Source organism: Haemaphysalis longicornis, unplaced genomic scaffold, assembly GCF_048455015.1.
Source record: "Haemaphysalis longicornis isolate Haplotype H1 unplaced genomic scaffold, Haemaphysalis longicornis Haplotype H1 scaffold_12, whole genome shotgun sequence".
Lineage (NCBI taxonomy): Eukaryota > Metazoa > Arthropoda > Arachnida > Ixodida > Ixodidae > Haemaphysalis > Haemaphysalis longicornis.
Genome location: NW_027526225.1, coordinates 86,510,820 through 86,535,560, shown reverse-complemented (window position 1 = coordinate 86,535,560; position 24,741 = coordinate 86,510,820). Strand labels below are relative to the sequence as shown.

The window sequence follows — 24,741 nt, the reverse complement described above, 5'->3', positions numbered from 1 at the left end:
CCTCCACAGTGCTGCAGCTAGCTTGTGAGATGAACTATAGAAAGTCTCGCTTAAACCGCGCGTCGGCACCTTGGGGCTGAGCTCGCCTGATGCGTTTTGCAGACGCCTCACGAGCTCTCACTGCATCGGGGTCTGCCTGCCGATACGCGCACTTTCTCGCCGCTTCCCGTTCTCTGACGTTTTGGAGATCCTCTTTGCGCCGCAGCCGTGCCGCTTCGCGTACGGCAGGGTCCTCGCGCCGTTGCCGTGACGCTTGGGCCTCTCGTTCTCGAACGCTGGGATCTTGGCGGCGTCGTCGCGCAGCCAGACGACACGCTTCGGCCTCCCGCTCTCGTACGGCAGGATCTTGGCGGCGGCGTCGCGCAGCTTCACGGAGCGCTTCTGCCTCGCGGGCTCGCACATCTGCAGCCTTATCCATCGGGCGACTCCGAGCGCGCGCCAACAGCGAACGGATTTTATTACAACGCTCCCCGCCATCTAGTAAACAATCCAAGAACTAAACTAGAGGTAGCCACGCCATCTAGTAAACAATCCAAGCGCATCTTTTCATCATATACAAGTACCGCCATCTAGTGAACAATCCAAGAACTAAACTAGAGGTAGCCACGCCATCTAGTAAACAATCCAAGAACTAAACTAGAGGTGGCTACATACATACGTCGAGGATGGACAGACCCACGCCCTAAGGAGCTTCGCCCCTAAAAAAAGCGACGATTTTTGTTTTCGCTTTCGTTTTGCCGGCGCCAACTAGAACAGCATTCTCTACACGGAATATTACAAAAGTTACAAAAGGCCTGTATTGTCGCGTAGCACCAATATAGCGATGCAATGCCGTTAGAATTATTGATCTACATTCAGTATTAGCTACGCCAGAAGCAATTAAATGAACCTCTCCCCACTTGCCGATCGACTCCGCCTCCCTCTCTGCTTCCTTCAAAGCAGCTGGAAACACTGGGAATAGCCATGTGACATCGCGACGCTCGACTCGAGTAAAAAACGTGTATTTTAACTTTTTGTTTCCTTTAGAAACTTTGAGGTATTTTTTTTTCCGCTGTATGAAATCTTGTACTGTATTATTGTTTGTTTATGAAAACTGAGAACTGTTTTTTGTTCTGTCTTTCTGTGAATTCTTGAATTCTACTCATTGTTTCCTGAAATCCGAGAGCTGATGTGTATGTTTTTTTTCTAGTGGAATTTTTATTGTAATTATTGTCTTTTTGTAAACTGAAAGCCGATTTTCTATGTGTTAATTGTGTGCATTCTTTTGTTAATTTTTATTGTCACAAAGTACGTGCCATTTCCCGCAGAGTCGTGCCAAAACGGGGGGGGGGGGGGGGGACGTCTTCTTGTCCTAAGTCTTGCTGTCCGAGCAGCGTACGTCTGCACGGCTTCGCGCCGTTCTCGGCGAGGTCTAGCGGGCGGCTCGAAGGCGGCAAAGGGCGCTGGGCCAGCACCCAAGAGGTGGGGAGAGGGGAGGGAATGAAAACATCAACCTCCCCCTCCGCGGTCTGCGCCTCCTGGCAGTGTTGCCATGACAATTATTACGACTCCAACCTTAAGATGGCGGCGACGTTGCTACGGCAGTTACAACTCACTTTTGCCCGCCCAGGCTCACCAGGGGAAGATTTGGCGTTAGTCTCACAATTAGCCGGGACCCTTGGTTGAAGGCTAAGACTCCGCCGACTGGCTAAATTTTCACCTATCGGCGTTTCTAGCGGTCTGCATGGAACATTAAAAGGTGTAGGCTTGTGATGAGCTACCTACCCTTCAGTGCGACCTTTTGAAGTGAAAACCGTATTCCCCTATGCCAGCTTCACGACAAATGTACGATGCCTCATCCATGAAGCCTCCCTTGTTTTCCAGTGTATAACTTGCTTGTGCAAGGGTTAGTGTGCAGCGGGGGAAGAGGGCGATATGGGGACGCAACAGCCCAACGTTAAGCCTAGATCAGGTGTAATTTCAACCGGTACCCGCAGCTTGACAACAGTATTACACAAGGCTGAACTTGAAGGTCATTTGACGTTAAGCCTGACGACGGGACATTAGGCCTAACTTCATGCAAGTCTTCTGTGGGATTCTGTGCGGCCCCATCAGGATTTCAACCGGTACCCGCAGCTTGACAACATAGTATTACACAAGGCTGAACTTGAAGGTTATTTCACGTTAAGCCTAACCACGGGACATTAGGCCTAACTTCATGCAAGTCTTCTGTGGGATGCTGTGCGGCCCCACAAGGACAGTCTACTCCACACTTTGTGGTGGTGACGCGCAGCCTCCGTGAATCTTTATTGGGGCGTGTTCTGGTAGTAGTATTCGGGGAAGCTGTAAGGCGGCGCCGCCTGCATCATGTGCATGCTCGACGCTTGTGCCGGGTGTATCGCCATCGGCGGGGTCGGCTGCATCGCGGGGTAGGAGTACGGGGGCGCTGCTTCGGAAGCGTACGCCGCCACTGCCGACTGCGAGTAGGCTCTGCTGGCCGCGTAGTGAGCGTCTTCTTGGGCCGTATCCATCACATACTCGTCCGCCTTGATGTGAAGTCCGCTGCCTTTAGACCTCGCGGAGAGCGGGGAGGCGGCGGCTGCCGCCGCCAGTGACGGAGCGCGGGAGACGAGTTTCTGCGACGCCAGCCGAGACTCATCGAGGTGTCGGTAGGCCGTTCCACGCAGTCCGTTTATGTACTCTCGCGCACTGGCCATCACGAGGAGGAAACCGACGGAGCAGAGCATCCCCATGCCTGCGATTGTCACTACGTTGCTGCGCACGGAGGCGAGCACGGTGTCGAGGCAGTTGCGTTTGTGGATGCGGTTCTTGACGTCGTTCCAGTTGTGTCGGAGCACGTCCTTGCCGCAACCTGCGGAGAGGGCAGAGGCGAAGTTTTACTACAGCTCGCACGCAGGATCGGCGTGATCTATTTTCTCCGCAAGCCGATAATGACGAATTTGAAAATTGTCTTTTCTGGTTGGCTCTACGAGTGGTAATGGGTTCAGCTTTTTGGCGCTTGTTGGACGGAAGTACGTGATAAATCTGACATTGACAACCCAGAATGAGCATGCCAACAATATATATCAGTGGTTTTCGCGGACCCCAGGGGCTCTGCGAGAGCATTTGAGGGGTCCGCGAAGCCTTCCTAAAAGCTGTGCCGCCTGCCATTCTTTTCTCGAGTTTCAGGGGAACCTCGCTTTGTCCGTGGCTTGTCCCTTGGCGTCTGTGTACGCATTGTTGCGCATGCGCGAGGAGCATTAGATTGGATTGGATTAGATTAAATTGAATTGTATCGTATTGGATTGGCTTGGAATTGTATATACTGTACACACGCGTTGTCACTCATTTACATGCGCGAGTGGGCAATGCCACGGGGGATTTACCGTATGAACTATCCCCAGTGCTTCGCCCACTCGTCATGATTCACTTCGTGCAGATGCGTGAATTTTTTGTCCAACACCTGCAATGCGATAAAAGGTGGCTTCACCACACTACACGTACGTTTTGTTTCTCCGCATAGCACATATTTTAACATCTGCTTTTTTCTCAACATGCCAGCTATGAGAACAAAAAAGAACAGACACAGAAAAGGCAGCGTATAGGTGTTTAGAAGACGTTTAGATTAAGAGCAAATTGTTTAACATTATGACGTGCATCGTCATTAACATCCAGCAGAAAGGCAGGCGTCGGATAAGTATTAGTGGGCGACGTAAGCTGCAAGTGCGAATTGTTTGACATTATGACACTGATCAATACGTGCTCCATTGTGGGGTCCCCCGTCACTTTCGCGAGCTCAAAATGGTTCCCCGGGGCAGTCATGGCTGAGAACCACTGGCATAAATGACTGCGGCCGAGGGACCCTTGGGGCAGTGAAGCGAACTTCCGGCTGGCCGCTCAATATAAAACAAAATGTTTCCTCGCTTACAACGAAAATTACTCCGATTAAACCTCGAGAAATAAATGCCCTCCCTAGATCGACCCTTTCAAGCGAGCCCAAGACTGCTTTTACACGGACCGCGCCACACACTGCAATGAGTGCCTGAACACGAGGATCATTACTGCACATTTTTCAAAGTTAATGTGTTAACACTCCGCAACTACTCGCTTCCCGACTCCCATGTATTCCCAAGAGGAAATGGTAGCTGGTCCCAGCTGGTTTATGGTTAAATTCCGAGCTGGAACCAGCTCGGAATTTAACCATAAACCAGCTGGGACCAGCTACCATATGTTCTCTTGGGTTTTAGGGGCGAAGCTCCTTAAGGCGTGGGTCTGTCCATCCTCGACGTATGTATGTAGCCACTTCTAGTTTAGTTCTTGGATTGTTTACTAGATGGCGTGGCCACCTCTAGTTTAGTTCTTGGATTGTTTACTAGATGGCGGGGAGCGTTGTAATAAAATCCGTTCGCTGTTGGCGCGCGCTCGGAGTCGCCCGATGGATAAGGCTGCAGATGTGCGAGCCCGCGAGGCAGAAGCGCTCCATGAAGCTGCGCGACGCCGCCGCCAAGATCCTGCCGTACGAGAGCGGGAGGCCGAAGCGTGTCTTCTGGCTGCGCGACGACGCCGCCAAGATCCCAGCGTTCGAGAACGAGAGGCCCAAGCGTCACGGCAACGGCGCGAGGACCCTGCCGTACGCGAAGCGGCACGGCTGCGGCGCAAAGAGGATCTCCAAAACGTCAGAGAACGGGAAGCGGCGAGAAAGTGCGCGTATCGGCAGGCAGACCCCGATGCAGTGAGAGCTCGTGAGGCGTCTGCAAAACGCATCAGGCGAGCTCAGCCCCAAGGTGGCGACGCGCGGTTTAAGCGAGACTTTCTAGACGTTACGTTCGGACACAGATGTAGTGGGCGAACTTTCACTGAAGAGTCACGGTTTTACCGATGATTTCCCCTCAGGAGCTTCGCCCACTCATCATCATTCACCCCGTGGATATGCTGTGAATTTTTTTTTCTCCTGCACTTATGGTCAACAACAAACTTTGCAGCTTCATTAATTTTTTCTGAGAAAGTTGTGACAGCTGTAAAAAATGTCGAAATATGCCCCAGAAATGCCGCATTGCTTCCTTGCAAAGCACGTTTTGAGAGACACTAGCAGCTGTGAATTCGTTGTAGCAAGACAGCGCGGTTCTTTTTCTACCAACTGGACTTTTTTTTTTTTTGACCGCGTTTCATATCATATTTTACTTTCGCGATTTTTCGGTGTGAGAGAGGAGAAAATTTTCCTCTAAAAATTTTTTACAGAAATGTGTAGTGTAGGGAAGTGATCGACCATTTTTTATAGTCTGATCGGAGACGGTCGAGGGCACTGTCTGGGATGTTTGGCGTGGAATGACCCTAAATATAGCTTGTATTCACTAGCGAAGCACGCATGCAAGGAATCTTGTGAATGCGCCGTCACTGGTTACGTGGGGCTCCGCGAGATGGCGGTACTTGTCCGTGCTAAGCACATGATAAAAGTTGGACGTTCCAAGCTCTACCACACCGAACGCAAAGAAATACCTCGACTCCAATGTGAGTGCAATTAATAACATCTATGTTGACAACACCGTCGAGAGTATAGTTGAAACGGAGCAGACGGTGCACGCCGGTGTTTTGTTTTTTCTTCGGCGTGCGGGCGCAGTGGCACAAACTGCGCCATGTCCGTGGCCGTTTCCAGTGTTGCCAAGCGAATAAATTGAGAGCTAAAGTTGTCAATGAATACCACCTATGCAGCGTGCTAGGTTTGGCGAAGGCATACAGTAAAAGCTCGTTAACTCGACAACTAAGGCGGTGAGTTGGGCAAGTTGGTTACTAAGGAAATCATCATACTAGCGAACACTTAACAGAGACAAAGATATGAGCAAGTGATATGTGATATGAGCAAGTGGGACGAGTGCGATACTATTTTATTTTATTTTGTTTGTGTTTTCACCCTGTCCACGTTTCATGTACATGTAGGCTTAAATTTTTTCGTGTTTCTGTAGCATAAACTGAGTTGAAGTTCTAGCGTGTGTTTCGTCGCCTCTTTTACCTTTGTCTCTGTTTAGTGTTCGCTAGTGCGATGATTTCCTTCGTTAACTCGAACCTCCTCAAGGGGACGCCCTCTCAGTTGGAAATAATGAAAGTTCTAACTAATGGAAGTGAACAATAACAGTAAACTATACAACTCTGAAGCAGCAGGGCATGTCAACAGTTTGACGCCCGAAAATCCAGTGACTGCGGCCGGCCTTTTGTCCCGAAAGGCGACAGTCAGCTTTTCTCGCTCAAACAAACGAGTGTAGCGGGAAAACTCATCTTCGCCTTCTTGGAAGCTGAGGAAGACACGGGCGGCATTCAATCCGGCCATGACTTCTGAGCGTACGCCGCACTATGCTTCGTCCTTGTCCCCCTTGTCGGCATTGGCGGGACAGGTATTTATTTGTCGACATTTTTTTTTACATTGTTTCATTAAGTAGTTCAGTAGTGTTACGAAAACAGGGTTTTACACAAAGAGGTCCCATGGGAAAAAATCCGACAGGGGGACTTCCCTTTCCATAACGCAAACAAAAATATCATTAGGGAGGCGGTATATACAATGAGAAAAATAGAACACAAAGGAACAAATTCATATAAACAGTTATACATTAACGGGCTCCTTTATACATAGACTTCTATTTGAAACTTGGTCGGACCAAATCGTAGAGTTGGAATCCCCCATAAATATGAAGTTGGAATTAAAAGAGCCATGAAGACAAAATATAAGTTGGGTTTATTAGAAGGACCGCTTCGTCCCGATAACAATGATACCAATATCATCGCAATCTTCGAACAAATAACGGATATATTAAAGAAAACGTGTGAAGCAGTCGCGACCCCCTTGCCAATTTCCCGCAACTTTTCTATGACGTCACGGAACCTTGTTGTGCGATTGGCGGCCGCCTAACTGACCTGTCGCGACGACACATGACTGGACGTCTGTAATGGGGCCTCTAGTTCCATTTGACCGCATCACTTGAATTCTAACGTGCAGTTAACGCACTGAAAATTATGTTTTATTGTTGACCGGATGACGTCATTCTTGCTCATAACGCGTCACTGTGGCGCAAAATTTGGAAGTTTTTAAATACTTCTTTGCTTTTTTTTTCGTTAAAAAACATCTTTTGTGGCTGTAATGGAGCTGAGTGAGATACTGAATCCTAGTTCTTTCAAATTAAACGAAGTTGTACTTTCTCTTCATGGCTCCTTTAACGAGCTTTCACTGTATTGCAGCAAGGAATTTAATCGGCCCTTTCCTTGCCCCTTACAAACGGGCTTAGCAGGACGAACTTGCATTTAAATTACGCTGAAATGAAGCTGCCTGAGCTGCTACATCGAAGCCGCATGCCGGTGACGGTGACCTTCTGAAACAGGTAGCACAGTAAAAGCTGGTTAATTCGAACTCGGTTAATTTGAACTTCCGGTTAATTCGAACTTCCGGTTAATTCGAACTCGCGCCCTGGTCCCGGCACAGCCCTGCATGGGGGAAAACTCCCGATGATTCGAACGCTTCGGTATCGAGAACGGTTAATTCGAACTATGATCCCCTGCTTTCCATCGCTACTCGCAGAAAAAAGTCGGCCCAGAGTGAGTGCAATGTGTTGCAAATCCAAACCAAGTCAAATTTACTAGGTATACAAAACAACGAAACAGAAAAAAAAAAACAGCGTGGTGCGCGCTGCCCTCCTGCAACAGCTTATTTCGCCTACAGAGGGCGCCGCGCCACCGGCGCCAGTGCTCCGGCGCTTGCCATTGTTGTTTACGAAACATTATTTACGAAATCACCTGCCACAAACGTGTAGTAGCGCCTGATTCGCGATAGCGAGTCCAGGGGCGGTATTCTCGTAACTGTCCCTTTTGAAAACGTCCCTTTTGGGTCCCTTTCATCGTGACGTACTTCCGGTTAAGCAGTGGGCGTTGCCAGTAGGTTTGCCGCGCTTGCGTTACGTCACTTCCGGTTGTTTGCTTCTAGCCAATCAGGGCTCGCCAAAAGGGACACTTTTGAAAGGGACGCAAAAGGGACAAAACTCGAAAATACCGCCCCAGAAGTGGCTTCTTTGTGTTCTACCCGCGCACTGTGGCACGATTTCCATTCATTCAGTAACGTGTTCAAAACAGAAAAATATTTGAGAAAAAAATTTACGGCAGATAATTAAGTTTTATTGGTCATTCTTCGCTACATTTAATACGCTATACCTGGGCATTTCAGCTGTATTCACAAATAAATTTCTGCGACTCCAGAGAGTAAAGGTTGCGTTTGAATTGCCGTGCTGAAAACGCACTATTCCTCGATAGTTCACTTGAAGCTAGGTGAGGCCACCATCCGTGTGGTAGCGAATTCCGAGCACAGCACAAATCCTCCCTGTTCTGTGACAGCACTGCGCAGATAGCCTTCTCGCGAGGTCTATCAGGTACCATTCACGGTAGCTGGCCATCGTATCATCGCTGCTTCCTTCTCAATCAGGGTCGCTGTCCGTAGAAAACGTCATCACCATCTTATTAACTTGAAGAATCAAACACAACGCCGACATCCTCATCCCTCTCGCTTTCATCATCTGGAGGAGACAGATTTCCCGAACACCGCGAGGATGAAGCCATGTCTGTAAAATGCGCGGGTGACAAGCCACACATTCCGCCATCTAGTGTGCAAACTCCCATTGAATACAAGCGCCAATGGCGGAACCCGTGCTGCCATCAATGTTTTGAATAGAAAAGCACCGTTTGACAAGCTCGGCTCGCCAAAAGCCTCTTGTAGCATTGCGGGAGGTCCATGACGACCACAGCTGGTCATAAGCAGAACACTGGCAACTGCTGATGACGAGATGAGGTCGTCATAAGCCCTTAAGGGGTGAATTCGAACAATTTTATGGTGCCCTTCGAGTCCGAATTAACGAGCTTTTACTGTACTACGATTCGGTTCAACCCGGGAACCAAACGTGCACACGTTTGATATGCTACCGACCTTTGCTCTGGACGGTGCAGCAGGAGTCTGGTACTGAGCATCGTTCGGCGCTGGGATTGGAGTTGGCGCACTTGTAGACGCTGTTGCGATTCCAGTCCTTGTACGAGTCCGAACTGACGCCGCAGCACTTGAAGCTGCTTTGCATATGATCCAGCAGGTCGTCCCAGTCGGAACTCTGCCTGTAGTAGCGCACTAGGTCCGGCTTGAGGTACCTGCAAAACCACCGTCCGACGGAAGGTTCGCTCAGCGGAAAGCGCTCGTTTAACTGTAAGGTCACACAATGAGCCCCCAGATTATCGTGGCTTTTAACAGTGGAGCTGTTTAGGCTTGAGATTTGTCCGGCGGCGTTAGCAAAAAATAAATAAATAAAAAAATAAAAACAAAAAAAACTGCGCCGCCTGTAAAGGGTGCACCACCGTAGAAAGGGTATCATAACAGTGAAGCCAGCTCGAGTCTCTTCCGGGTCTCACATTTGCGAATGCTGTACTCTGCTTAAAATCAGACGTTCTATCAGGCCTTGAAGTTAACCAGAGAACGGTAGGCCGTCTGTCCTTAGGCTCGCACGGAAAAACAACTAACGAAGCAGTACAGGGAGATATGGGCTGGGCGTCGTTTGAAGTTCGAGAAGCGCAGAGAAAAATATGTTTTGAGAGGAGGTTGAGAGCAATGGATAAACGTAGGTGGGCAGCTAAGGTTTTTAGGTACCTATACTTGAAAAGCGTGGACACGCAGTGGCTAAGGAAGACTAGAAGGCTAACGATGAAATGTGGAAAGGCTAGTGGAGAATCCAAAACAGCCAAGGTAACCAAAAAAGAGGCAAGGCAGATTAAAACGAATAAATGGTGGGAAAAAATTGAAGCTAAAACGTCGTTAGAGAGGTACAGGGCTGAGAAATTGAACACCAGAAAGGAAGCTTTCTACTATAATCCCAGGGCAGTGCTTTGCTTTTTGAGGCTAGAGCAGGTTGCTTACGAACTAAGAGCTTTGTTGGGAAGTAGTCATAAAATGATGGGGTATGCGTGGTTTGCGGAAAAGAAACAGAAACTATGCGGCACATAGTGTTAGAATGCGAGGGTATCCCTCCAAATCTACACGAGGGAAATATTCGGCTTCCAGAAGCCCTAGGATTTAAGGGTAGCACAGAGGAAGTTAACTTCAAGGCTGTCGAGGTGACGAAAAGAAGATTATGGTGGTAGACGAAGAGCAGAGAGGGGAATACTGCTCAGGGCAGTTATCACCTGTAACAGAAAAAAAAGTATTTCGTGCCTAATAAGGTTTTTGTGCCTGCCCTAAGCAGCGCTAGTATTAAACCAAGAGTATAAAACATAGGTATATTAGTCCTGTCTGGTAAGATGACATGTCATCACCCCGCTACAAAGCGGAAACCAATAGCAATCATCATCATCATCGAGTGTTGGCACAAGGGGCATTGCGTATGCGCACCCCTTAGTTGACCATTTTAAAGGTGATAGTCTTTTTTGGGCTACTGAAACGCGAAAAAATGGTGCAGCTTGCACTACTGGTGCAAGGAAGGAGAAGCAGCGGAGCTAGGGGTCGACCTAGCTTCGTCCCCCCTGGGATCCACTGTCAGTGTGGGGGACCGACCGGAACGGCCTTGTAAAATCCGACTAAACTTGGCCTAGCCTAGCAACAACATCGCAAAACCTGAGAAAACTTAGCAACACTGAGGAAAACCGGAGGAAGCTCGGTTTACGCCCGGCCAGGTGCGCTGTTTCTCCAACCTTTCATCACTAGTGCAATCCGTGCCAATGTTTTTAGGTACTGAGGGTGCATTGCGTATACGACTCGTGACGTAGACATTTCGCATACGTGTAAGTATTGTGGCAATTGTGGCTGCCCGCGATCCCGATTCGGTACGCGGCAGCGCTCGGAGGGCCGCGCGGCTTGCGCGGTATTGCGCAACATGACGGCGAGAATAGAGGGGTTCGCTTGCGCGTCGCGAGATGGCGCCACCGGCGCGCGTGAAAGGGGGGATCTCGGAGTCGCTTTGGTGGGGAGGCGGCTGCGGAGAGGGGAGACTGACTGCGGCGCTCGGCAGCGGCGGGCGGCCGCTCCAAGCGAGGACGAGACGGCGTGATGCGGCGGAGCGACCCGGCGTCTTCCCCTCCAGCCTGGACCGACCTTCGTCCGCGGTAGCGGCGGCCGCTCCAAGCGAGGACGAGACGGCGTGATGCGGCGGAGCGACCCGGCGTCTTCCCCTCCAGCCTGGACCGACCTTCGTCCACGGTAGCGGCGGAGTCGAACGACTCCGGCCGCTCGAGCAACGCGGGACTCCTCGATGACCGAGAAGGGGCCACCTAAGGGAGGTTTTTGGGAATAAACGCCCCTTGGAGGTTGGCGTCCGTTGCCTTTGTCTCTTGCCTGCCTCTCACGCCGGCGCCGTATACACGGCAGCCGTGTGAGGAGGATCATCCGAGTCAGACCCGCACCACATTATAGGTTGCTGAACTAGCCAAACTTACGGCTGGGGAAATGCAGCTAATGGTGGCTGCGGCATATCGATTCGCGAATATGCCACTTCGAGTAATCAAAATGTCAGCGATATCTTCACCGGTAGTCGTGTGTGTACCTGGCGGGCAGCCTCTCCCGAAAGCTTGCGTCACGCCACTGCACGGCGGATGAACGCAGGTTGCGAAAGTCGCGTTAAAGGCCAACCGTAGCCAAAATTTCGACCTCTTGAAAACGCTATTTCCGTATAATCTGCTGAAAAAGAAACATGGACGCCGCAAACGGTGAGCAAAAATCGGCGATGTTGAAACCGAAATCGGGAAGAGCGGGGCCATTGAAGTGACGTTGCAGCCGTTGAGCGAGCGGCCGGACAGCCGGACGGTCAGTAGCTCGGGAGCAAGCCTTCGCGCAAGCTCTACGCGCGCACGGGGCAGCAAACGGGTCAAGTGTTCGCAGCAGAGCTCGCCTGGTCCTCCAGCTGCGTGGCTGGCCAGAGGAAGAAGCCCCTGCCGGTTGGAGCGTCACAGGCGTGGCATGGCTGTTTACGCGATCCGCCGGCAGGTGCAGCGTGGTCTGCGACGGAGCTTTCTTAAACGCTTGACTGATTAACGAGGCGTTTCACGGGGCTACCACTCCTGTCGGCGCGCGGGCACAGTGGCCCTAGCCGCGCCATGTCCGTGGCGCATCGGCCATAGCTGTGGCCGTTTCCAGTGTTGTCAAGCGAAGACATTGACAGTTAAACTTTTCAACGAATACAACCTGTAGCGAACGCAAGAAGAACAATAAAGGTCTATAAATAGTGTCATGGCAGATTGTAGCAACGCCAGCGGGTACGTGCCTGTGGAAGACATTGTTGGCCATGAAGGGCGTGAAAGTGATCAGGGCGGTGCCGACGAAAGCGAGGAAGGTGACGTCGAACATGCAGGCCATGTACAAGCGCAGCGCCATCAGGCTGTCGCGCAGGGTTCCCAGGAAGCCCAGGACGGCCACCAAGAAGACCGCACCTCCGCTCATCATGACCGCCAGCTCCAGGTTCACGCTGAGTCGCATGAGGAGCGTGTTGAAGTACGTCATCTGCTGAAAGAGGGAAGGCACGGCGCAGCTCGCGTAACGCGCGCAGAATGTGGAGCGGCATGAGGGCTTGTACACTTTTGGATTACTAGGACTACTCGCTTGAAAAAAATTCACGCATCTCCACGAAGTAAATCCTGTGGAGTGGGCGAAGCACTGGGGATCGTTCTTACTCTAAATCACCCGTGGCGTTGCCCACTCGCGCATGTAAATGAGGGACAACGCGTGTGTACAGTATATACAATTGCAACACAATCCGATACAATTCAATTTAATCCAATCCAGTCCAATCCAATCCAATGCTCCTCGCGCATGCGCAACACTGTGTACAGGGACGCCAAGGAACAAGCCACGGACAAAGCAAGGTCCTAAGGAGCTTCGCCCCTAAAATTCAAGGGAACCTTGCGCCTTTGCGTAGAATGCTCACAACGGTAGCGTCGGGGCCTTTTGGATAGGTGCATTCGACCTGCACGAGTTGTGGCTTCGTGTTCAGGCCCGTTCAACACTTGCGACAAGGGTGACGCGATTTCGGTCGCGGCGACAAAAATTGGTCAGACCCAAGGAGGTTCAGACCAAACGACAAAGGCGATCGCCGCGGGCGACTAGAGCGACAGAAATCGCGTCGCTTCTGTCGCTCCAGTCGCGTCTGAACGGGCCTTTCCTTGTCATTTTTTCTCTCTCTCTCTCGGAGACATCCCATCAACTGGCGATGCTTTGTACCCGCCTCGCGTTGCCTTGTGCGTATTCACAGAACCGCGTACACGGAACACCGCGGAATGAATGTCAGATGCCTTGCATGGCCTCTTCAGACGGCCAATGAACGCGTACGTGCATCACTGTATCTCTACAGCCGAAATATACCGTAGTCATTCGTTCGGCCCCCAAGATATATTCACGTAAGGCGACACCCAAGCAACCCAAGAAAAACAGCCGAACGTCCAATGCCAAGTTTGGTCGGCCACAGTACGTCCATGTTCGGATGTACATTTGTGTACGTACAGTGAACATTCAGCAACGGATGTACAATGGATAAACATTTTCGTATGTCTGAAGGACATCCGCCCGTGGACGTACAAAGTTACCACGAAACATCAAAGCCAAAACAGAAAAAGTATACTCAGTTTTTCTATTAAAAGATTTTGTACATCAATGTCCGGACTTGTATATCGAAAGTTTTATCTTTGCGGCACTAAGATTAGGTCTATTTTTAACTGTTTTGAAACACCTCACAGATTCCAACGGCGATTTCTTCGGGGAAGAGTATATAAGGATTGAGAACCGCTACCATTACGTGTGAAACAAATTTGCCTTGTATACTTATCTGCCCAGTAATGTGTTGGTGTTGTGCGGTGTAGTATTCGTTGTAGGAACATATGCTTTCCGATTTGTGATTCTGTTTTACTGAACGTCCGAAATACCTCCAATTTCGGATGTACGGAAGTGTTAAATCCGGACGTCCCACGGGACGCACATGGTATGTCCATCGGCTCTGAGACAGACATCCACCGGGCGTCCACTAGAGCCGGTATGAGCGTACGCTGGACGGCCGAAGGACGTCCGGTGGCTGCTTGCCGGGCTCATGCAACGCAGCAGCGCACGCCCCCATTTTGGCAATCGATATGTCAACGCAGTGTATCATCACGTGATCCTTCCGACGCCAAAGGCGGTATTATCAAGATAACCATTGAAGTACAAGCAACGGAGAGCGTAGTTTTCAGTACATGCGGCGTATCCTGTTGACGGGCCGCAAGCTGGGTGCGGAAAAGGATCGTTTGGCGTGTAAGCCTTTTGGTTTGGCCCACCGCCCCGCGTTTGGTGCCAGTTCAGTCAACCGTTATCTGACTTCGTCGAGCGGCGTTTTCACCCTGTTCGATGTATCTTTAATCATTCCGGCTCTACAGCGCGCCCAGAGTAACCGTGTTTACATTTTAAGTGCGAATGCACTTCCCCAAACCATCCACCGGCGGCGGCGGCGGCGGCGGCGGCGTCCGCAGTGCTCCTCTATATTTAAAAAAGAAACAGCATCCGGCGCCAGATTTCGATCCGAGGACTTTGCGGCCGCAGCGCGACGCTCTACCGACCAAGCCACGGACGCGACGGTGATATCAGTGTTAGTGACGCGCCTTATATCTTTAACGCATTCAAACTACGTCGTCAGCGGCGTGCGTTGGCGACTCAGCGGCGTTACAGCGTCTTGATAACTGCGTGGTGTACACGTGATACTACAAACCCGATGGAAGAGATGGAAGAGAAGGCGGCGAGGCGGTGGGCTACGGGGGCCGAGCGCAAGCGCCGCAAGCGGGCCGACAACCGTGCATTCGCACTTTCACATTCTCCCCCTCGGGGAAATGCGGGGGAATTTTTTTAACATGAAATTGTTTTATTCCGGGGTACACAAACCTCACCGACGTCATATCCGTCACGGAAATGACATCACCAGAAAAGTTGAATAGGTGACCGGTAAAAAGCGCAAAGGCTCATGGGTACTTCGTCTGCTACCGCCACTTCCGGTTCGAGATCTCTCCTGCCCTCCCGTACGTCTGCGTGCGCCGGCGGCTGTCAGGCGCGTGCGTGCGTGTTGTTTATCTGTCACAGGGTGCTTACCTGTCAGATAAACTCCTAGTAAGGTCAATCGTTGTTATTTATGAAATTCCCGATGCATGAGCGTTTTTTTTCCCGGTGGAAACAGATAAACAACAAGCACACCCGCGCGTGAAAGCCGACGGCGTACGGGAGGCCAGGAGAGCTCCCGAACCGGAAGTGGCGGCTCTCCGCGGGAGAAAACAATGCACCCATGAGCCTTTGCGCTTTTTACCCGTCACCTATTGGCGCGGCGGCGCTAGCTTTAGAGCACAAGATCACTCTGGCCGCAACGGGAGGTGTGAAACGCTCTACCGACTGAGCCATGAAGTCATGTCCGGGTAGCTGTACGAACGTGCCTTATGTCCTCCCCTCTAACGTCTATTCAGATGGTGCTGCCATCTAGGAGAGGTGAAGCGAAGTAGTGCGTCATGACGCTAATAAGCGCCGATAGTTGTCTTGATAGGGCAGCGTGTGGCAGCGGAAGCTGCTGTGTTTACCCGTCCGCCGCGTATGTGGAACGCTGCTCAACTTGTGGAACGCCGCTGCCGCGTTCCACAAGTTGAGCTCGTCGCAACGCGAGCGTCTGGCGTATGCACGCCAAAGAACAGGACCAGTGTGGTCGCACCTCTGCCTAGGCGACCCGCCAGCAGGACGTCGCTCGCCAAGCACACCCACAAGACTGCGGCAGACCCGCAAATCATGGTCCCAAATCAATAAAAGTATGTCGCCTGTTTGCTAGTCAATGAAAGCATTTGCGGGGCGTCTGCTCTTGTACTTCCCACGGTGGCAATGCACGAGAGGGCGCTGCATGTCCGCTAAACTCCAGCGCAGGAGGCCTATGCGAAGAAATGGTGCTCAATCGTGCATTAGTGCGTATACATTGCGTGCGGAGCGCACATAGCTCTGGAAAGGACGGCGTCAGATGTTTTTCCACCCTTGAGTGTCCATGGCAGTGGTCATAAGTGACAAGCGTAAAAATGCCCAAAAAACGCAAGGAAAACACCGTGGAGGAGGACATTGCGGCGGGCAAGGGCCGGCCGAAGATTGGCCGGTAGTGTCTATTATCCCGGCAACCGCGAGAATTACCGTCAGAAATTTCTCACGGCAGTCGCCTCTCATTGGCTAAGCACGCTGCGCGGATATTTTACGGGGTTATTCCCTACAAAGCAGCGTTTGCAGATGCCCTTGTAGCGCTGTGGTTTAGTACTTGATTTTAAACGAGAAGGCTCGGGTTCGAATCCGACAATGCGATGTTTTTTTTTTTTTGCTTTCGGAATTTTTTGGTCATCGTGATTTTGTTATTGCTTTTTTACTCTGTTCTTTACTACATGAGGAGATCGACGCACAGGTCTTCCAGAATGGGTTGAATTACGTTTAATATAGGTTGTGTTCTGTGTCGCTCGGCTGGGTTAGATTAAGTTTGTTGCAGTTGGGCTGGATTTTGGTAGGTTATGACGCGTTCGGTTAAGTTACGCTAGGTTCGGTGAAGTTATGTTATGTTAGGTTACGTTGGGTCGTAATATTATTCAGCAAATTTTATGCCAGCCAGCTTTTATCTAAACTGCCGTTAGAATTTTCTAGAGGCAATTCTCACGGTTGCCGTGAGATTAGACGCAACGTTTAATATACGTTGTGTTCTGTGTCGTTGGGCTGGGTTATGTTAGGTTTGTTGCAGTTGGGATGGATTCGGGTAGGTTATGACACGTTCGGTTAGGTTACGTTAGGTTATGTTACCTAACGTTGGTAGCTAATATTATTCAGTGAATTTTAGGCCAGCCACCTTTTAAGAAACTGTCGTGAGAATTTCCCTGAGTAAATTCTCACGGCTGCCGGGAGATTAGACTCAGCCATCGCCCTTCGACGACATTTGCAGCGAAGCTAGCAGATTCGAGGCCAATTTTGTAAGTCCTTCGCTTCTTACGCCTGAACTAGAGAGCTTGCGAATCTGCAGAGGGCAGACCTCGAAGTGGAGCATTGATGTCTACGCGCGCGCGTGTCTGCAAAGGAGCTCACCTTGCTCGGCATGCGGCTGCGTTCGGAGAAGGAGAACATGCCGGCCGAGGCGACGGAGCCGGCGATGACCATGAGGCACAGATTGAAGGAGAGCAGGAAGGCGCGGTAGAACCTCTGCGGCTGCTTCCAGAACGGCTTCATCTTGGCCTTCATCCTGCCGCGTCCCCGAGCTTTGCCAGGGCAGCCCTGCCCTGCACCTCGTCGTCGTCAGCGTCCGCGCACCGCGTGTTCCGATGGCAAGGGCGACGACGACGATGATGATTGAGTCGTCATCAGCGGCCGCGCAGCGCGCGTTCCGATTGGGAGGACGATGACGACAACGACGATGATGATCGAGTCACCTTTGTCGGCGTGCGCTCACCGCGCGTTCTGACGGTGAGGACGGTGGTGATGAATGATTGAGCCGTCGTCGTAATCGGCGTCCGCGTACCGCGTATTCCGAAAGGGAAGAACGACGACGACGTCGATGATGATGATGATTATGGGATCGTCGTTGTCAGTGTCCGCTCACCGCCCTTTCCGACGGAACAGACTATGATGCTGATGATTGAGGCGGCGGCGGTCTTTCTGATGGAAAAGACTACGGTGGTGATGATGATGATTGAGGTTTTGATGCCGCCGCCGTTGGTATAAGGGGGAAATTCTTCTGGGCACTTAGTCTGCTTGCGTCCTTGGAAGGCGAAATCCTGGCTATACGTATTTAAAACGTCTGACATCGTAATTAAGTCTCTTTCTTCGCTCCCAGTCGAAAAACACGGCCAGAAAAATTTCTGTAGTGTTGTCATATTTTCGCGTGTCGTACTGTCGTCTTGTCGTATTCTTGTTGTGTCGGGATTCCGATGTTCTATCGTGTGGTGTATTCCTGTCCTCATTTTGATGTTCCGTCGTGCCTAATTCCTGTCTTGTCGTGATCCTGATGTTCCATCAGTAGTTGCACATGCTTTGAATGTTACTGCCCATTGTGAAGAGTAGCGCGAATGGCAGTTCTGTTCTGACTTCAGGGATGCTTGTCGTTGAGAAAATTCACTTTGTCGTTACGACAGAAATGTGTGTCGTAACAACAGATGGCTTTGTCCTAACAACAGTACTTCTGTTGTCACAACAAAGTTTTTTTGTCGTACGTCAAGAATTCTTGTTAGGTTCTTGCGGTATCCCTGTCGTGATTTTAAACTGGGCTTTCGTTGGCCTTTGTGTTCTTTTATATTATTTTATATTCTTTTATAGTATTTTGCATTTATAGTGTTTTGGTACGAATTATTTCGACCGGCTTCTTTTCTGCCACACCGTGTTCGCCACTCGTTTGTTTCTTCGCCTTGGGACGTAATCACGTCAGCAAGCAGGCTGGCACACGCCACAGCTTCTCTACAATCAGGCTAGATCCCGCCGTGCTTCCAATAAAGGCCTCCCTCCCTCCCTCCCTCCATCCATCCATCCCTCTCTCTCTCTCTCTCTCTCTCTCTCTCTCTCTTGACGGGACAACTATGACAACAACAACAACGTCAGTTTTCGCACGCTGTCAAAATAAATATCAAATGCAGCAATGGCCGTGGAAGTTTCGTAGGTGTCCCGCATTCCGTTGAAGCTCAAGATAACGGAACACTTAGGGCTCGGTACGCTTTCTCATTGAACGTCGTTGAGTTGCGTGTCTGCAGCCTTATCAGCGCAGTCGTTATCAGCTGCCGCTGCATACTACATCGCGTATGCGACCTCACTTGCAAGATTCTGCTTGGCGTCGCGCCGTTGTTTCTTTTCTGGCACCCAGTGATTTCGTTCATTCGTTGAAGTTTTACACGATTGATTGATTTGATTGATTGTGGGGTTTAACGCGCCGACGCAACGCAGGCGATGAGGCGCGCCGTAGTGGAGGGCTCCGGATTAGTTTTGACCACCTGGGGATCTTTATCGTGCGCCGAAATCTCGTACACACGGGCGTTTTTGCTTTTCGCCTCCATCAGAAAAGCGGCCGCCGCGGCCGGGAATCGAACCCGCAACCTCGTGCTCAGCAGCGCAACGCCTTAACCACTGAGCCACCGCGGCGGGTTAAGTTTTACACGATTGTGAGGTATTGCACCTACCGACATTTTTTAACACGAAAGTGATTTTTTTTTATGCCGGGGTATGCAAACCTCACCGACTTCATATCCGTCACGGAAATGACATCCCAAGAAGAAGTTTCACTGACGCGGCGCCGCTAGGAGTCAAGCCCACAATCAGTTTGGCCGCAGCGGGAGATGTCAAACTTCAATAGATGTCAAACGCTCTGCCAACGGAGCCATGAAGTCATACCCGGAGAGCTGTACGAACGCGCCTTATGTCCTCCCCTCTAACGTCCATTCAGGTGGTGGGGCCGTCTCAGAGAGGTGAAGCGAAGTAGTGCGTCATGACGCTAATGAGCGCCGATAGTTGGTGCCTCGATAGGGCAGCGTATAGCAGCGGAAGCTGCTGTGTTTATCCGTCCGCCGCCTATTCGGAACGCCGCTCAGCTTGTGGAACGCCGCCGCCGCGTTCCACAAGCTGCGCTCGTCGCAACGCTAGTGCCTGGCTTACACGCCGTGGAGACGGACCAATACCGTCACACCTTTGCCAAAGCGACCGCCAGCAGGTCGTCGCTTGCCAAGCACACCCACAAGACTGCTGCCGACTCGCAAATCATGCTGTTTTCGCTGTAGCGGACCGTAACTTCACCAAACTATTCGCTAACAACCCGTTCGGTTTCGTTCGCACGGTTTGCGAGCGCCTGGCGTTTCAATCGGATTTACGCCATGCTCCAGCGCGTGTAATCCAGTCTCTAATGTTGATGCATCTAACGGTGCCATACCGACAAAATATAAATAGTGGTGTGCAAGTTCATATCGATGCACAATAAACATTAAAATGCTTCTGTGAAGGCAGATTCCACTTTCGTGTTTTACCGACTCTTATGAAAGAAGGATCAACCACATTTTTTTATCATGAAGAAATAAAGCAGCAGTGCTCTCTTGAACCCCTGAATAATTCCTCGAGAACTTAAGTCTGCTTACGTATACTTTAAAGACGAAAGTGTTATGACTTCTGGCGATACTCTGCAAAGCTTTCTTTACTAGTTCTACATCGTGTCTGCAAATATTTTTACGATTTCCTTACTTCCTCTTCTGACGCGAATTGCTTCGACAGGTAGACTGGCGACACTTCACGCCACAGTTTCTGATAAAATAAATCAATTTTTTCAGACGAATCGATTTATTTAATCGAAAATAATCTGGCGAAAATTCCCGTTCTCTGGCGAAAATTCCCGCATTTTTGTTCTAAAGCGGCTGAACATTAATATTCTGTATCGGACATGACCGCTTTTTCGTAGATCGGGGGGCTTAGGCTTTTGCGTAAAAGAATATCCCATTGTCCCACGCAGACAGCGGTTCGATGAATTAGAAGATGGGCACTCCCTCCCCGGACACTCATGATCCATTGAACCACTGATAAGCCGAGTGAGTAAAACGGAGGTGGGAACCGAAGAGAATAAAAAAGGAAACGAAAACAATAAAGGAGGAGGGTGTGTTACATTGATGAAGGCGTCCCAGAAGGAAGCTCCGTCGCCTCCGTCATGTAGTGGTGGCGTGGTGAACGAGTGGCGAGCAGGAGAGCTGCCTCCGTTTCGAACGACGAAGAGCCGAGAGCAAAACGTAAATTTGCTGCATGACGAGGAGAGAGTAGCGATGATACAGGAACAGCAACCCGATGGCGAACTTACAGCACGACTCGGGCAGAGAAACGCACTTAGCGAGAGCCCGGAGCGAACTAACTCGGGTCGCCGGAGGGCGAGAATTTATACACAAAAGTGCCAACGGTCCACAGCATTTCAGCGCTCTGCGCATGGTACGAAAAAAGTACAAGCACAGGAGTACCCTTAACAGGTCTCGTAATGCGTTCCCAGGCGCCGGTGTATGCTGTACCGGAGAGAGGGGGAAATGAGCACTCTAAGGGACGGCCAATGTTTTCAGAGACGGGCCGAACACGCCGCTGCAGGAACCGGCATCCGCCGGTTCCTGCAGCTGCCGCGCCATTGTCCGTGACTCATCGGACAGTACGAAGACGATGCTTGGACTTCCCGATTCAGAAGCCCTCTTACGAATAAATATGCTAAATAAACGTCTCTCTCTCCCCCCCTCTCTCTCTCTCGCAGCTGTTAGTTCATGAGCTTCCTGGCTTGTCGAGAGTTGTTCGCAGTGCGGAATGAGTTGGCTTTAGTGCAACACAGAGAGTTTCACCGCAGTGCACCAAACTTGGATGACGCTCGCACAGGGCAGCGGGGCGCTGGATTCTAACAAGGCTTTCTTTTCCGTTCAAAAATCCGTTAGCTGTCGCTAATGCACTTCCCTGACCAGCATTCACCGCAATGCAAGTTTTGCGGACATTCAAGCTCCCTGCTCCACACAGCCTGGGAATGTAGTCAATAGTCGGATGTGCCACGCCGTTTCCCTAACCCCACAACCGAGCAGTGGGAGACCGCAGCATGCAGCGGCCACCTCGCCGACCAGGCCAGGCTGATGGACAAGGAATACAGAACGTGCGAAGACGACGCTTGGACTTGTTAACTCGGAAGCCATTCTTCGGCATAAATAGGATAAACGTCTCTCTCTCTCTCTCTCTCTCTCTCTCTCTCTCTCTCTCTCTCTCTCTCTCTCTCTCTCTCTCTCTCTCTCTCTCTCTCTCTCTCTCTCTCTCTCTCTCTCTCTCTCTCTCTCTCTCTCTCTCTCTCTCTCTCTCTCTCTCTCTCTCTCGCAGTGGTTAGTTCTTACCTTCAGGTTGCGAGCTGGCCCGTTCGCACTTGCCCATAACCCATGATAAGCTTAACCCTGTGGTCCTGATTTTAACAGCGAGCTTGTAGTTACGCCGTCCAGCGTTACCAGAAAAAAATTGGCCGCGTATCTGCTCCTTTCGTTGCAAATGTCGACGGAAGACAATAGTCGACTGGCGCGCCCCTGCCAAGTAAATGCATCCCTTCTCTTTCCCACTCGCCTCTCATGCTGTTCCTCTCCTGTCTCGTTCCTTCCAAGATAACGCGCTAGAGGTTTGCTCAAGTCAATGTAAATTTACCGCGTTCCACTGCTACAAGTCGGGCGCCTCGATGCCAGCGCTCCCGTACTGCGTAGACGCGCGTGAATCGAGGCACCCGACTGAACTTTATAGAACCACGTTACAGTGTACTAGTAACCACGTTGCCCAACTCCATGAGCGTTCCAAGCGAAACGCGAAACCTATCTAGTGGAACCTTTCGTTGCTGTTGCCGTTAGACTTTTTTTTAGAATTCCGCCAGGTAGCGCGAGCAACAGCAGGCGACAGTTTTCTGCATTTGATGTAGTATTTTATTTGCTATCGCAAAAACCAAGCATTCGTCAATTTTTAATAAAGGAACACTGCAAATGTCACTGATGTATTGATTTTCTGCCTTATATTTGCGTTTTCTCTTGTCTTGTTCAACAATGTTGATAAGTATGAACATTAACACCCGACTTAGACGTTTAGATTCGGCTGTGAGTATAAAAGACTATTGCGCAGAATCCGTTCCACTTTGGCCGGCTGGCTAAATCGAGTTACAGACAGACAGAGAAAGACAGATATTGTTTGCAAATCTAAAAAGTACTCACTGTACACCTCGCAGCAGGTACCGATTCACGCCGCAGACCCCAAACACAAAAGTTCGGCCTACGGAGTGCATACCCGAGAATTGCTGCGGTTATTCGAGAAAAGTAGCGGGTTCGATTCCCGGCCGCGGCGGCCGCTTTTCTGATGGAGGCGAAAAGCAAAAACGCCCGTGCGTACGAGATTTCGGCACACGTTAAAGATCCCCGGGGAGTGAAAGTGGTGAGTTACTAAATTCAGACAGACTAGTTGTTTTGATTTCAACGAAGTTGTATTTTATTTTAATGGCCGCTCCGCATTAAAAAAACGCGTTTACGTCCTCCCCAGAGAGCGGATTCTAGAGGTGGTGAACATCTGTCAGACGGCGTCATACCGTTTCTGGTGCACGACAGTTCCAGGCATGGAAAAACACTGCCTCGAAACAATGCGCCCCCCACGCACTTATTTTGAAGTGTCATTAACACACAAAAGCATGATGTGGTATGCCCGATAAGCACGAAGCCGGACGCAGTTATCTTGAAACTGCGGTTGCTCGCGTGGACGTGACCCCGTGATCTGTTCTCCGTGAATGATGACCCAAATGCTACAGGGCTCTCTTCCTATCAAGTTCGCCGCCTTTATCTGGGCTGACGTTCGTTCATGCTTCTCATTACCGACCATTGAAGTCAGCTAGAATTCATCTGCCAAGACAGAAGCTATAATTATCGGTCACGTTAGAATGAGCGCAATAACGGCCCAATTTATTGACCCCAAAAAAAAGGAATTGGCGCAGCTTGCACGAGCGGTGCCACGCTGGAGAAACAGCAGAGCTTGCGGCATCTCCCCCTTCCTCGGCCGGATCATTTTGTCCGCAGCCTTTCACATCTCTCCCAAAGTGGACCGCGTTAGCACGCGCTAGAACCCGCGGCAACCGGCTCCGCTAACTCGGCGTCTGTGCTGCCCACTTCGGGCGAGAACGCACGTGAACTGGCGGGGAGAACAGCATGCGAGAGATCACGCCACAAACACTGGGCAGTGTTCTCGAAGGTCGAGCTGGCCGACGCCAGGAGCTCCTCACGAGGCACACGCTCACGTGCACTCCGTATTTTTTCTTTGCATTTTTAAAGACGATAGTCTTTCTTGGGCTACGTCAACGGGAAAATTTTGGCCTTTTTTTATTGCCTGCTTCGGCATTTCTACAGTACATAACACATCATGTCATATTGTAATGATCCGTCAACCCTACTTGGCTGACTCAGTGGCTTTAAAACTTTCCAAGACACACTAAATCGTCAAGCACAGGCAACCACTCAGGGGGATCATCCTCTGCACGAAACACTTCCCGTATATACTGTACGCTTTCGATGAAATTTTCTCTGAAAGGCCGGGCATTTATATCCCGCATTCCTCACCGCCATTCTCGTCCTCCATATACTATGAAGGCTGAGGAGCACGATCAAATCGTACGGCACACTGCCTCATTTTTCACGGGTAGGAACCGAATTCCGTGCGGTGTCGTGGGTAAGTCTATCTTTAACATACGTTGCAGGACGTCCCAGCGAAACACTGGGTCCCAACAGTCGATGAAGACGTGATTAATAGTTTCCGGCTTTTTGCACAGACTGCAGTCTGTTGTCCACGGTACTAAAATGCCTCTTTCTGCTAACCAAGTATTTACGGGAAGGGTTTCACTGTGTAGTTTAAAAAAATGATTTAATTGCAGGTTTCACCGGCATACTTTCAACCTCCTTATAAAACATCAAGCCCAGTGCCTGTACCGTATAACGACCTATACAGTGGCACGGGTAAACAAACATCCACTAAATCTTTGTACAGGCACTTCCTGGAAACACTACACAGATAGTCGAAAGAAACCGTACCTTCAAGAATTCAACAGACAGAGCGCCCCCTCGCGTCAGACGCGTCCGAGTATTACGAAGGCAAACGACCCTTGCCGCACTCCATATGTTTTCAATTACAAGCCGGAGCAAAAGTTGGTCGTAATTAGTTTAATCGCGTTGTGACGCCTTTATATGACTGCATACTGAAGCCCTTAAAGTACAGGTTTTCCCCGC

The 24,741-nt window shown here is 50.5% G+C and overlaps 2 protein-coding genes across 3 annotated transcripts in view; one reads left to right on the top strand and one right to left on the bottom strand.

Annotated features, from left to right (window-relative positions):
* Positions 1 to 24,741, top strand: part of LOC144162920 (enteropeptidase-like) — an 85,881-nt gene that overhangs the window by 18,449 nt on the left and 42,691 nt on the right. The window lies entirely within an intron of this gene.
* Positions 1,719 to 20,823, bottom strand: LOC144162055 (tetraspanin-33-like). Of its 2 annotated transcripts, none has more exons than XM_077692570.1 (4): positions 20,607 to 20,823; positions 12,240 to 12,478; positions 8,933 to 9,144; positions 1,719 to 2,851 (listed from the first exon to the last, which is right to left on the bottom strand). In XM_077692570.1, exons 2-4 carry the CDS (start codon positions 12,473 to 12,475, stop codon positions 2,286 to 2,288), a joined length of 1,014 nt encoding a protein of 337 aa, XP_077548696.1. In that variant the 5' UTR covers positions 12,476 to 12,478; positions 20,607 to 20,823; the 3' UTR covers positions 1,719 to 2,285. The 2 variants fall into 2 exon arrangements, with proteins under 2 accessions (XP_077548696.1, XP_077548695.1); XM_077692569.1 differs by lacking the exon at positions 20,607 to 20,823 and adding an exon at positions 17,069 to 17,288.